General features: G+C 42.8%; 1 protein-coding gene across 6 annotated transcripts in view; it reads right to left on the bottom strand.

Annotated features, from left to right (window-relative positions):
• Positions 1–497: 497 nt before the first annotated feature.
• dennd1a (DENN/MADD domain containing 1A) overlaps positions 498–14,149 on the bottom strand; it is a 43,492-nt gene continuing 29,840 nt past the window's right edge. Inside the window, exons 14-24 of one of the 6 annotated variants that reach the window (XM_062477594.1) lie at positions 12,204–12,305; positions 12,014–12,101; positions 11,838–11,878; positions 11,564–11,635; positions 11,248–11,304; positions 10,545–10,691; positions 9,444–9,536; positions 5,696–5,766; positions 4,894–5,031; positions 4,232–4,472; positions 498–3,911 (exon numbers count right to left, since the gene is read on the bottom strand). In XM_062477594.1, the coding sequence (XP_062333578.1) occupies positions 2,844–3,911; positions 4,232–4,472; positions 4,894–5,031; positions 5,696–5,766; positions 9,444–9,536; positions 10,545–10,691; positions 11,248–11,304; positions 11,564–11,635; positions 11,838–11,878; positions 12,014–12,101; positions 12,204–12,305 (2,118 nt within the window). In that variant the 3' untranslated portion in view covers positions 498–2,843. Of the gene's footprint in view, positions 3,912–4,231; positions 4,473–4,893; positions 5,032–5,695; positions 5,767–7,769; positions 9,155–9,443; positions 9,537–10,544; positions 10,692–11,247; positions 11,305–11,563; positions 11,636–11,837; positions 11,879–12,013; positions 12,102–12,203; positions 12,306–14,149 lie in introns of those variants that run through there. The other 5 variants (XM_062477596.1, XM_062477595.1, XM_062477597.1 and 2 more) reach the window with 5 other exon arrangements.

Raw genomic sequence — 14,149 nt, 5'->3', positions numbered from 1 at the left:
ACTGGAGGGACAGAATTTCATCACTAATTACTGTAAATGTTACCAAACAGAAACATATGACATATTACTTTGAGTAATAATCAATTGAAATCAAATCATAATACAACTGTATAACATAATACCACTCTTATTATTTTGTTTAAACTACTGAGGAAAAACTCCACATGTTTTAGTTTTGTCCCTAAATGTTGTACATGATTGTATTGTAGCACTACTATAATCACTACAATGTCTGGATTTAGCTTACTGTACACTGCAGCCATTCCACCCAATGTAATGCTGGAAATTTTACATAACTATTACCACTCCAACAGTGTTTAATTCACAAAGCAAAATAATTCAACATATGCAAGAAAGTGTACAATCTAAAGTTCAGAATATTCTTTCAATAAAAACATTTTGCTGGAAAACAGGAAAAAAACAATGAATTACTAAAATGGACTCCTTTTGTAGTTGAACTATACACAACCAGGGTTATTTGTCTGAGGGGATTTGCATGTCTATTTAACTTGAGATGATCATTGCTTTACCAGCCCATATTGCAATACGTGATGGTGATTAATAAAAGAAACACAATCAGTCAAAGACTGTTAGGGATTTGTAATTGTAGTGCTCTTTTATTGTGATACACTAACGAAAAGAAACACACTGTATAATGTAACAAAAACAAATAAACAATTAAGTGCTCAATAGTTCAAAAATGATCAGATTTTGAAATGGTCAGAGTTGAAAAAAAAGGTATTGGATAAATTGTTAAATAGTTCAATGACACACAAATACTTCCAATACAGCTGATATGGATCAAACTATCTTGAAGTTTCTTGACATTAAGGCAACAACTGCAGTCTAACTGTTCAGTGATTAACTACATACCTTGCTACTGTAAGTGTGAATGAGTTTCTAATAACGCTTTTCTCTCAATTAATCAAAATGGGTCTTCAATGGTGAACTTGGCCCTACAAAAAATGTGAACCTAGCCTAATGATGTGTAGATATTAATGGTATATCTGCATTAATACCCAGGCATTGCAGCAGTTAGGTGTAGCAAGGTAAATACCACAACAATTTTTTATAAAAGACAAATTAATTACTAACAGTAGGTATCATTGGGATAAATATGATTGTGTACTTTTATAATAACAATTTTATGCTGTTTAGTTGTATTTTGACACATTTGTATCTTTAAAATGGATATACAATCATACAACTTTGGGATTAGGGCCAAAACATTTAGATTATAATACTTATAAAGCGTCCTTAGTGCACACAATTATGTTTTGTGTGCTGGGAAGTACTTTTAGTGTAAGTTCTTCAGCTAGTAATGCTTCTTCATGGTGATAATAGTGAGCATGAAAATATGCTCTTTCTTGATCTCATTATGTTACTGTTGCTCGAGACACGTTTAAAAGTCTTCCCTACTGCATTTATCTTAGGTATCTGACATTTAAGAACACCCAAATGACTTTGACAGCCATGTTTTCAGAAGGTCTAGTGGCATGCATATAACTAGGTATCGCTGGTTAAGACGTATCTTAACACCCAAAAAAGGTCACAATTTTGTTCTCTGAAAACAACCTTTTTGAATTTTTTCCTCGAATACAGTGTCATCTTTCATTACCTTTTCAACATTTAGCATTAGCATGTTAGCATGTTGGAGTTCAGCTAAACCTTAGTCCCTTATCCCATGTGAGGTGGGATTAATAGCAGCCTTGGGGGGAAAAGTTTCACTTACATCACAGAAATGTTCAGTATTGTTGCGTCATGTCTGGTTCAGAGAGAAGCCCACTAGCCATGCCTGTGCGGCAATAGTAGCACCCAATTCTCAGTACTGTATATATCATTGTTTTTAAACATTTTTTGAACACTCACAGTAGCAGCCCATTGAGCAAGCAGTCAGTAACTCAGTAGAAAGTAGCAAAAAAACTGACAAAGACAAGGAGGGAATACATGGGTTAGGTTTAAACATAACTTAACATGATTGCTGTTAAATTGGGTGGTTCTACCACATGGGAATATACAATCATGGGTTCTTAAGTCCCCTCTGTTGGACAAACACATTTTCACATATCCTTTTACAAGCCTAAATAAAATGTTTCCGCAAACCTTTGCAGTCAGAATCCTGTAAAATGGTTCCAACCTAGGCCCACACCCAGTTCAAAGATAAAGTTCATCATTGAGAATGAGGGGAATAAACATTTTAATTAGGTGTGTTTTTTCAACTCCGAAGAGGTACTGCTCAGCATGATGATTCAAAGGACAACTATGCTATCCATTCAAATTGCCCGATAGCTAGCTAGATACTCTACTTAGCGTTAGCATCACAGTAAAAGACACTGCTTTAGATTCCTGTGGCAGGACATTTGACCACTTGTCCTCCAGTGAAAGAAAGAGGGCATTTTTTAGGCCACCAATATTTCAACTAGAGTGCTAAGCGAACAGCTACATGAAGGCATTAACGACACATACAACTGACACAACGGGGCAGGAGCTGCGCTAGCATGTGTGCTAGTATTGTTAGCATAGGCATGTACTGAAGGAGATCGTATGGGGTCCAATTTTTAAGCGGGAGGACGATAGAGATGGCGCAAGCTCGAAAGAGAGAGAGTGAAGAAGAGATAAATGGATAGAGACAGACAGAGAGCGGCCTGAACTCAGACACTGATCATACAGAGAGAAGGACATGTCCAAGTGATTGGGACAGGGACACCTCAGAGACCAGCTTCTCGATCAGTCACCTGACTTCAGTCTCACAGACTCTTGATCCTCCTTGCTCAGCAGCAGGAGCTGGAGTGGGGGAGGAAAGCACTGCCCCCCTGGGTGGAAAGTCAGGGCAGTGGGAGGGGTTAATCAAAAGTCTCCCACCTCCTCCGTAGGTCCTCTGGCTTCTTTTTGGATGGTGTGACTGGCTTGGCAAGAATCAGCAGGTCCCCAAAGGGATCCGGAGTCTCGCGGGAGTCCACCTCAGCATTGGAGGGCTTTGGCAGTACCCTAGGGGCTGGGGTGGGGGCTGAGGGTAAGTCTAAGAGGCTGGAGAGGGTGTTGCTGCTGACGGATGAGGGGGGCAGAGGGCTGGCGGACTGGGGGAAAGCAGGCTGAAGTCTAGGGGGGAGGGTGGAGGTCCCTGCAGGGGAGGGCTGCCTGTAAAGCCCTTGAAGTGTTGACAGTGGGTTGGGGTGGGGGGACCTCTGAAAGTAGGCACCCCCTGGAGGTCCGTAGGCGCTACAGAAGGGGTTCCTGCCCATCGAGGAGGTGTAGTGTCTGTGAGTTGGGGGGTAGTGGAGCGACTGGGCAAAGGGGTTGAGGGACATTTGCGATTGGGGAGGGAAAGGTGGATGGGGAAAGGGCTGCGGTGACTGGACAAGATTTGACGAGGGATTGGGAAGAGCACTAGGGTCTCCTCCCCTTTCAGCAGCAGCAGAGGGTGTCCATGCTGTGCTGTTGAGAGGGTCCAGCAGACTAAGGAGGTCCAGATCCTCGTCATTGACCTTGGTTGGCTTCAGGAGATCACCCCCTGAAGACATCCCCAGGGCTTGGCGGAACTCCTGAGCCCCCACGGTGGTCCCCCCCTCCCCATCCCCCGATGGTTTAGAACGAGGCTGGGGAACAGGAGGTGCCAGGACCTTACCTGGCTCGGGTGTCTTCCTCCCTTGGGGCCGGGGGATGGTGATGGACCCCTGGTTGGGAGTGGTAGAGGGGTCCATCTGCTCAGGGTACACGAGGCCAAGGCTCTCGTGGCTGGCGGGCTCCTGGAGATCCAAGGGGGGCACCGAGAGAGGTCTGTCCCAATGAGAAGAGGCCCTCCCAGGTACGGCCATGTCATCCTGCCCCAAGCTCCACAGCTTGTTGTAAGGGTTGCTGTGTTTCAGTCCAGGGAGTGTGCGGGTCCGTTCATTGCCTTTAAGGTCCATGCGCTACAGAGGATGAATTAAAGGTGTAAATATTAATATACAGAAGTGTGAACCTACTATTAAACAATACTTGACCCTAAAACTGTATAAACTACCGGTTTCACACTACAACTTGTTGTAAGCCACATCATCTAATCAGAGAATAATGATAGATACTGCTCAGCCACTGAGGGTCATCTAAACATTTGAATTGTCTGTTGCAAACTGACTGTGTAAACTATTTACCGCACAATGTGACAGTCATGTACAGTATTCAGCTCTATTCTACTCTAATCTACTCTACTCAACAACCATGCACCCTCCTACCCACTCACTCAGCCTACCTGGTAGTTGAACTTTGCTTCCAGCTTCTCAGCTTCTTTAAATGTCCTCAGGTCCTCCAGGCTCTTGGCCAGGGACTGGCTCTCAGGCTCATCCTGGCAGCTGAAGATGTCTCCAAGCAGGTTGATATCTGTGAACTTCTCAGTTAAAGGACTGGGCGGCGCAGTCTGGGACTCAGCTCCAATACCTGATTCTCCCCCTTCTGTTAATTGTGCCTCCTTCAACGACCGGTAAGGCTGCGGCCTGGTGGGAAGATCATTGGGTTAGTTTTTAGTGCACGCGTATAAACACAGACGCTAACAATAACAATATCAGAGGTTCTCCAGTGCAGAAGACTTCCTACAGTGCTTTTTTGCATGGATATCTTCACTAGGGGTTGAATCCCATTCATGTTGCGTGGCTTAAACTACTGTACGTATACCTTTTGAGCAAAATGACGATCTGCTTCTGCAGTATGAACTGTAAGCATGCACTGTAAATATGTGTATACTATCAAAAAATGTGGTCATAGGTCAGAACTACAAAGACTAGACACTCTGAAATCAATCCAGCAGAGAGCCAAAAGAAAAAGTGACAGGGACACCAATCATGCATTAAGAGGGCTACGGTAATCAAGGAAAGGGAGACAGAGGAACCGCATTGGTCAGGTAAGGCTTGAGCATACTGTGGTGACCATTCGAAGGGGGCAGAGAAGAAAAAGTTCTCAGGAAAGCCGACAATGGAGTCGTCATCTGTCTGTAGCTCATCCCCAGAGGAGTCTTCTGACAGAAAGACTGTGTAGTGACGCGTGGGACGAACAGGACTGGGGGTATAACAAAGATGGAGGAAGAGAGAGGGGAGAGGACAGGGGTAAAGAGAAAGAAGGGGATGAAGGAGAAATAGACAAATAGATGGAGATGTAAGAAGAGAAGAGATGGAAGAGTGTAATAGGGGAGGAAAGATGGAGAGAGGAAAGGAAGACAGTGGATGCCACACGAGAGTGAAAAGAGAAACAGGAAAAAGAGGTAAAGAGACAAATTCATAGAAAGTTGAAGCTATATTACTTTCATTCCACAGGCATTACTCTTAGAACTGTACGTGTGAATAATAGATACATAGAAGGAAATGGACTCTGATCCACAATTTCACAATTTTCATGGGGTTGAAAGAGAAAACATTACTTGGATGAAAGTTAGTAGGCATAAGGCAAAAAAAGATACAGACCCAAATGGTCACAAGTTAACACAGGTAACATATTAATTTGTATCTCCCCTTCACTATAGAATTTACTCAGGCAAACATCCACTCCCAGTGGTGTATCCCAAACTTTTTCCTAATCCTCCCTTGCTTTATTCATGAATCCTTAGCTGGACATCCCTGCAGTGTTACATGTCTTCCTTCATAAACATTAGAAAATGTTCAGAGTGAATGTGGATTGGAATATGCTGTCAGGTGTATGATGTATGTATGTATGGAGGAGTTCTTACTGATCAGGGCTGCTCTCCACACCCACGTTGCTGCGAGGTCTCTTCACTACCAAAGGCTTTGGAGGACGAATCTGTAAGGTAGCAAAGTGTAGACATTACAAGCTCCTCTTACTTGGCATATGCTGAAAAAGGGATGAAGGAAAACATCCTTGAGCATATACAGTTAGGTCCATAAATATTTGGACATTGACACAATTTTCATCATTTTGGCTCTGTATACCACCACAATGGATTTGAAATGAAACAATCAAGATGTGCTTTAAGTGCAGACTTTCAGCTTTAATTTCAGGGTATTTACATCCAAATCAGGTGAACGGTGTAGGAATTACAATACATTTTATATGTGGCCCCCCCCTTTTTAAGGGACCAAAAGTAATTGGACAATTGGCTGCTCAGCTGTTCCATGGCCAGGTGTATGTTATTCCTTCATGGGAGTTCGTTATTTCATTGACAAGGAGCAGATAAAAGGTCTAGAGTTCATTTCAAGTATGGTATTTGTGTTTGGAATCTGTTGCTGTCAACTCTCAATATGAAGTCCAAAGAGCTGTCACCATCAGTGAAGCAAGCCATCGTTAGGCTGAAAAATCAAAACAAACCTATCAGAGAGAAAGCAAAAACATTAGGTGTGGCCAAATCAACTGTTTGGTACATTCTTAAAAAGAAAGAACGCACTGGTGAGCTCAGCAACACCAAAAGACCCGGAAGACCACGGAAAACAACTGTGGTGGATGACAGAAGAATTCTTTCCCTGGTGAAGAAAAACCCCTTCACAACAGTTGGCCAGATCAAGAACACTCTCCAGGAGGTAGGCGTATCTGTGTCAAAGTCAAAAATTAAGAGAAGACTTCACCAGAGTAAATACAGAGGGTTCACCACAAGATGTAAACCATTGGTGAGTCTCAAAAACAGGAAGACCAGATTAGAGTTTGCCAAAAAACATCTAAAAGACCCTGTACAGTTCTGGAACAACATCCTATGGACAGATGAGACCAAGATCAACTTGTACCTGAATGATGGGAAGAGAAGAGTATGGAGAAGGGAAGGAACTGCTCATGATCCAAAGCATACCACCTCATCAGTGAAGCATGGTGGAGGTAGTGTTATGGCGTGGGCATGTATGGCTGCCAATGGAACTGGTTCCCTTGTATTTATCGATGATGTGACTGCTGACAAAAGCAGTAGGATGAATTCTGAAGTGTTTCTGGCAATATTATCTGCTCAGATTCAGCCAAATGCTTCAGAACTCATAGGACGGCGCTTCACAGTGCAGATGGACAATGACCCGAAGCATACTGCGAAAGCAACCAAAGAGTTTTTTAAGGCAAAGAAGTGGAATGTTCTGCAATGGCCAAGTCAATCACCTCACCTAAATCCAATTGAGCATGCATTTCACTTGCTAAAGACAAAACTGAAGGGAAAATGCCCCAAGAACAAGCAGGAACTGAAGACAGTTGCAGTAGAGGCCTGGCAGAGCATCACCAGGGACGAAACCCAGCGTCTGGTGATGTCAATGGGTTCCAGACTTCAGGCTGTCATTGACTGCAAAGGATTTGCAACCAAGTATTAAAAGTGACAATTAGATTTATGATTATGTTAGTTTGTCCAATTATTTTTGGTCCCTTAAAAAGGGGGGGGCCACATATAAAATGTGTTGAAATTCCTACACCGTTCAGCTGATTTGGATGTAAATACCCTGAAATTAAAGCTGAAAGTCTGCACTTAAAGCACATCTTGATTGTTTCATTTCAAATCCATTGTGGTGGTATACAGAGCCAAAATGATGAAAATTGTGTCAATGTCCAAATATTTATGGACCTAACTGTACATTATACACATGGAATACAAGGAGTTATTTTCTTTTAATAAAATTCTATTGTAACAGATGTGAAAAACTATCTTGTGACAGATGAAGAACCTGATCACCCTTAACTGCCTTATGAACCAAATTTGGAAGCCACAAAAATGTATAGGTTTATGATTTGAATAGATATTAAAGCAATTAAGCTGAATAAGTGCTGGTTATTGTGATATATAGAACAGTGGCCCCTAATCAATGCATTAAATCACATTACTGTTTAATAGAAAAAATGCATTTATTGGGTATTCAGGTGATTGCAAGGATTCAAAATGTAGCCAGAACTGACTGCATTATGTACAGAAACTAGCAACATCCTGCTTACAGACATCGTTTAGGTGTTAGGTCTCTCATCTCTCTTTAAACGCATTAAAAGACCTGAGAAAACCATTGTTGTTGATCTCATATTCCAGGGCCTCCTAGTCACATGATTCCATAGACACATATGTTCTTCTTATATACTAAACCCCACAGGCCTACAATATCCTACACATCACATAATAAAGTCGAAAGCATTGATGAGGAGGATGCTGAACATCATGAGCCTTATCCCTAGAACTGCCACCTCAGACCAGGAGGGTCAACAGAGGTCAGAGGGGTGTGTGGAGGGGTCAGAGCCCACACTCTCTCCCCACTGCTGTCACTCTGACCCAAACCACCAGGCAGTTCAACTCAGCGGGAGGGGCAGGAGCAAAGGGGCTAATTAGAGGGGAGCTGTGTGTGTGTCTCTATGACACAGAATGTCTGGAGGTCTGGTCATCAGCTGGTCCTGTAGCACAGCGCTTCATTAAGACCCAGAATACAATGGTGTGGGGGTGGGGTGGGGGAGGGGGGGGAGAAAGGCTGCCTAATTAATCCAGAGCAGGGGTGAATGGGTTGTTGAATTCAACTTTTTTTGTACTACTCTTCAAATTGGAGGTATCATGCTAATAACTAGGCAATACTTTAATGTGTGTAATATCCACAGTCTTCTGCATGTATATCATAGACGGTACTTAAGCTGTTACTCTTAAGGATGATCTCGAAAAAGCTTGATAAACAATCTTTAAAAACAGGAATACAGTTTGTATGGAAATGATACTATTGCAACTCTTTCTCTTTCTCTTCGCAACATCTTGGAAAGAAAACCTCTCCAACCACAGGTTATGTATTGTATATTCATATATGAGCAGAAAGGACAGTTCCATGCTGTGATGACTGATATAGAAGCAGCGAGTCCCCAGTGAGTAGCTCCAGAGGGGTGAGAGCAGCCAGGCCAGGAGTTTAGTAGCTTTTATGGAGTAATCGGATACAGTGTCAATATTCTACAGTGCTGGTCAGTTCACGTCCAAAGGCAATTAAATTCACACACACGCAGACACACACACACGCACACACAATGTAGAATGACAGAGGTAAATCTTCTGTCCAGGTGAGCCCTGTAGGTCACGGTGGTGATTAGGTGGCAACGTGTTCCTCGGAAGCACAGCAACATGCTACACCTGCGACCCACACACTCCATCAGCCTCGCAGTGACAGTCAATGGCAGTCTGAGGGTGAGCGAACAGCACAGCACACACCACAACCATGGGGGCTTGGTTCCATTAAAAAAACTCCCTTTTGCCCTATTAAGAGAAAATAAACACAATAAACAAACTAAACATGGACAAACAGAAAGGAATATGCTCATATTTGAAGGCACAATGGCCCTTAAATCACATAGGCCTCACCCATGCAATTCAGGCAAAGTTGTAAGGGCTAGATGCAAAAGGCGCAAGAAAAATATAATAACGTTTTTAATGGAACCAGGCTTGGGGGCTGGGTTGGGGTCAGGGGTTTAGAGGTTGACACAGGTTGGTTAAGAGTGAAGAGTTCTTAGGCAGAGGGGGTTGGGAGGGAGGAAGGTGTACTCACGGGCCGGGTGCCTCGCTGGAGTTTGGGAGAAGGGGGCCGAGGGAGCCTGGGGGGCCGGGGGGGCCTGGGGGGAGGCTCTCGGAGGGGCCTGGGCTGCACCACATACACCCATACGTGCATCATAGTAGGGTGACATGATGATGACAGTAATGACGAACATTTAGACACACAGACACATACTGCATACTCCCTCTTGCACACACAAACACCACACAATGAATATGCACGCTAACTGTTACCGGTATGTGTGATTTTTTGGGGGGGTAAAGATATTTAGCTTTGAAAACACTGCATCCCTAACGTAGGTAGTGCACTTAACAGAAACACCCACTGTTCAAGTAACAGGACAGGAATATACACACCACAGCACATATGCCACTACAGTTCCTTCCCTTATTACTATTTGATTGCCAGGTCTTTCTCAACCTTCCTCACATCGACTAATTGGCACCGTGTCCCCTAACCAATCATTATGCACCTTTCAAGAACATTTTGAAAGCTCTGACGGGGGTGCATGCGTAAGAGAGTGTGTGTCCCAATTATTCAAACACGCTAATGAGACAGTGAAAAGGATGGATAGAGCTGGAGGGGTGGGGGGGTACCCTTATAGAAGCTGTGCTCTCTCTCTTCCTATCTTTTCTCTTGCTATTGATGCATTGCTTTTTTCCTTCTTTCAATAAGAAGGAGTGGCAATGTCGTCACGAGTACCCAGAGGTGGCCGTTGCGATATAATTAACACCGTCACAGGAATGTCATGGCAGTGTCACCTTGGTAGGAGGACATGTCAGCGGCCCCTGGAGCTCTTGGTGATTCGACAGACAGCAGGGACCTACTGTAGTCTGTGGATGACTTCTAGTTCTAGTAGTAGTGCTTTATAACCTTTAACCTTTTATGAGTGGTTCATGATATAGCCGAAAAAGTATCAATACATTTATAAATTAAATTATATTAGGGACAAAAAATAATGAAATTCAACCAATAAAAAAGTTATTTGAGAAGTCAAGGTCACTGCATCATGTTTCTTCATGAAGATGTAATGAAGCGACCTTGTAGCCGAGTGACACAGAAACGGAATGATACGAGACCCTTTCTCATCCACACCTGTCCAAAGTGCACCGTGATGGGCCGCCGATCCTCCCATGTGCGGGACGCCTCCTTCCTGTCCGTGGTGGAGGGGGGCGACCCGGCCGTGCCATCCTCCCCGGGGCCTGTGGCTGCTGCTGACGAGTAGCCGTTCTCCGTCAGCTCCTGGAAGAGAGGAAGAGCACACCGAGGAGGTTGGCGAGGCTGCAGGAGGACGAGGGAGCTCTGGCAGTGAAAGGGGAGAGGAAGGGAGAAGGAGCGCCGGGGCTGCAGGGAGTGGAAGAGCGGTCCGGGGAGGTTGAGGGAGAAGGGTTATAAAACATGTTGATGGAAGGTAGGTAGTGGAGTTCAGTGGGGCGGGTGGGGGGATACAACGCATGTCACAAAACGAACAAGAGAAAGAAAAGAGAGGAAAGACAAAAGTAAGTCAGGGATGTAAAGGACCATAACAAGGTGAATATGGTTTATGAAGGGTCCAGGAGAAGGAGTGGAAGAGGCATTATTACAGAAGTCCAGGGTGATTGTTGAGGTTGATACATTAGAACCATTGTGGAATAGTGACAAGGTGACAGGGATAAATGAGCGTTTTTAGTATTTAATGCAAAATGAATGCAAATACTCAACCATAAATCCCCCTACATCCATGTGTCCCATTTAGAACAATTTAATGGGAATGGTGTCTTTAAAGCTTCATTTTAAAAAGACCAAAGATGATGTTTACCTTTTGTTTGAGCCTGCTCTTGACTTCCTTTATACCCATCTTGGCGTGGTCTTTAGCCTATGGAGAAGACAGGAATACAACCATGAGCAACATATGATGTTTCGAGTTATAGTACAGTATTACCAAGCAGAAGTTACATTTCAGGGAATTTATGTTTTGTAGATCGACACAGTGGTAAGCGAATATTGGGAATCCCTGTCAATACTCGAGAGATAATGCTTTACAATATTTGAAGCTTTGCCAATAATACTGAATAACTACAAATAATACAAAATAACTCCATTCAAACAGTGAATGCCAGTCAAAATGTACTTACAAACTTGTAGACAGTTTTCATGGCCGGGTTGGCCTTGGTCCTCACGGTGTTGAAGATTGCGCCACCTCCTTTCTGTTGTTTGAAACCAGGGGGAACACAAATGAAAGTCACAGATGTCTTTTTGCAGTTCTGTAAATTCAAGTTTTATTTGTACATAATCTCCAGAGGATTTTCTACATCTGCATATTGTATATGCTAGCCTTGTGAAACAAATGTCCCTACTTAGGGATTAACAAAGAGGTATTTTAGCAGGGCTGAGCCTCACAGTCCTCACCTTTACAGTGAACAGCCACTGGTGGTAGGTCTTGTCACTTCCTGTAGAGTGTATACAGAGGTGATGTCAAACGGTTCAAAGGTCATTGTAATGACACAGTGGACAGCCTAGTTGTAGCACGTCAAGATCAATAAAGGGGCAGAGAGAGAGAGTAAAATTGCGTGTGTGTTTATGACCTGCATATTCGCCCATGTTGATCTCCTCTTCAAAGTCATCACTGAAGCCCTCTCCTGCATTCAGCAGGTCCAAACGGCCATCTATAAACTTTAGAGGGCCAGAATCACTCACTGAATGATGGCACCTAAAAAGACCATGGTTGGTTACAGTGAAGTTGGTTACAGTGTTTCATGTGTGTTGTGTGCCTACCTGTTTAAAGAGCTGAAGCTGGATGGCATTCTGGAGAAACTGTTTCATGGCACTGGAGCGATGGGTCACAAAGGTCTCCTCGCTGAACGTTATTGGCTCTCCCTGTCAATAGGAAAACACACGGGCTAGATGCAATGGAAGTGACACCCTGAATTCTGCGTACAATATTTGCTCCTTTGGTAAAAATGCTGGGTGCCTGAAGGTATAACCAAGTAAATACATATTTAGGTTTACATGTTTATACATATTTGATATAACACGACTACACCTCTACTCTCCTACGCGAGACCCATGACCACTGACAAGCGTTGTCTGACAGTACACCAAGGTCAGAGCCACACAAAGATACAAGCACAGCCGATACTAAACACACACATACACACACACAAACTATAATCTCTTGAAGCCTCTTCCAACCTCTAGATGGCAGTAGCAGGTAAGACACGCAGCAGCACAAGGAATATAAATATTGTGTCAGACACGAAAAATATTGTAGTTTACAACATCATTTTGAGTTTGGTGTAATTAGAGAGTTTCAACAGTAACAAAGCCAAATGTTTTAACTGCAAATTAATTATGTACGTGAAACATAAATTGACTATATCCCCAAAAATGTATAAACAAGGTAGATGTTGTAAAAATATAAGTATAGTTTTGATTCATGCACACAGACACGTATTCTCTCTCACACACACACACAAACACAAACTCAATAGGACACATTGCCACCGATATGTTAGGGTGACTACAGAATGTGTGTTTCTGTTTGCCTGTTGGTGTGGCTGCTCTTCATTTGTGGGTGTTTGTCTCTGCCTGTGTCTACGTGGGGCACTGTAGTGTGTAAGTAAGTAAGTAAGACTTTATTTATATAGCACATTTCATACAAGAATTGTAGCTCAAGGTACTTTACATAAAATCAATAAAAACAATAATACAAGTGATAAACAATTCAAACAAAAATAAAAATCCCAATAAGATCTCTGTTCAAGAGAGAAAACAACTTTAAACATGCATCTTAAAAGTAACATATACATTTGGTTCACCCCTGGTCTGTATATATAAAACCATACACTCTGTTAACAGATCCTTTCCCCAGGTCAAGAGTATGGGCCGTATTCTCTGTTAACGGATCCTTTGCCTCAGATCAAGAATACAGATTGTTTTACATATTTGTTTAAATACTTCACGCGACCAGAGTTCTTGTACGCTATCAGAGTTTGCCAACTCTGACCTAGACAAAGTAAAAATAGCAAGTCAAATAATGACCCAAATTTACTAAACCAAGATTCTACAATAATATAACTAAGTAGGAAAACCCTTTTGAGATAAAATTACTTAAATGCTTCGGTAAAAAGGTAGGTTTTAAGCTGTCTTTTAAAAATGTCTAGAGTGTTTGCTTCCCTAATATTTATGGGTAATTTGTTCCATAGTTTTGGGGCGTAATTGACAAAGGCCGAATCACCAATCTTCTTATGACTGCTTCTGGTGACCTCTAATAGGCCTGCATTTGATGATCGCAGTGTTCTAGCTGGTGTGTAGTTTATAAAGGAGTTAGCAATGTAGCTAGGTCCTTGTCCGTGTAGAGCTTTGTATGTGAGGAAAAGGACCTTAAAGTCAATTCTGAAGGTAACAGGGAGCCAGTGTAAAGTAGCTAGGACAGGACTAATGTGTTCTCTCCTTTTAGTTTTGGTTAATAATCTAGCTGCAGAATTTTGAATGAGCTGTAGTCTTTCAGTGGTTTTCTTGGGAAGACCAGTGAAAAGTGCGTTACAGTAGTCCAGCCGGCTGGATATAAAAGCATGAATTAACTTCTCTGCATCATTTTGGTTTATGAATGGTCGTACCTTTGCTATATTCCTCAGGTGAAAGAAAGCTGTTTTGGTCACTTTATTAATGTGAGAGTTGAAATTAAAATCTGAGTCCAGGATTACACCGAGACTTGTCAC

This window comes from Osmerus eperlanus, chromosome 14 (assembly GCF_963692335.1).
Source record: "Osmerus eperlanus chromosome 14, fOsmEpe2.1, whole genome shotgun sequence".
NCBI lineage: Eukaryota > Metazoa > Chordata > Actinopteri > Osmeriformes > Osmeridae > Osmerus > Osmerus eperlanus.
Note: the sequence above shows the minus strand (reverse complement) of the source record. Positions and strands in the feature narration are given on the sequence as shown.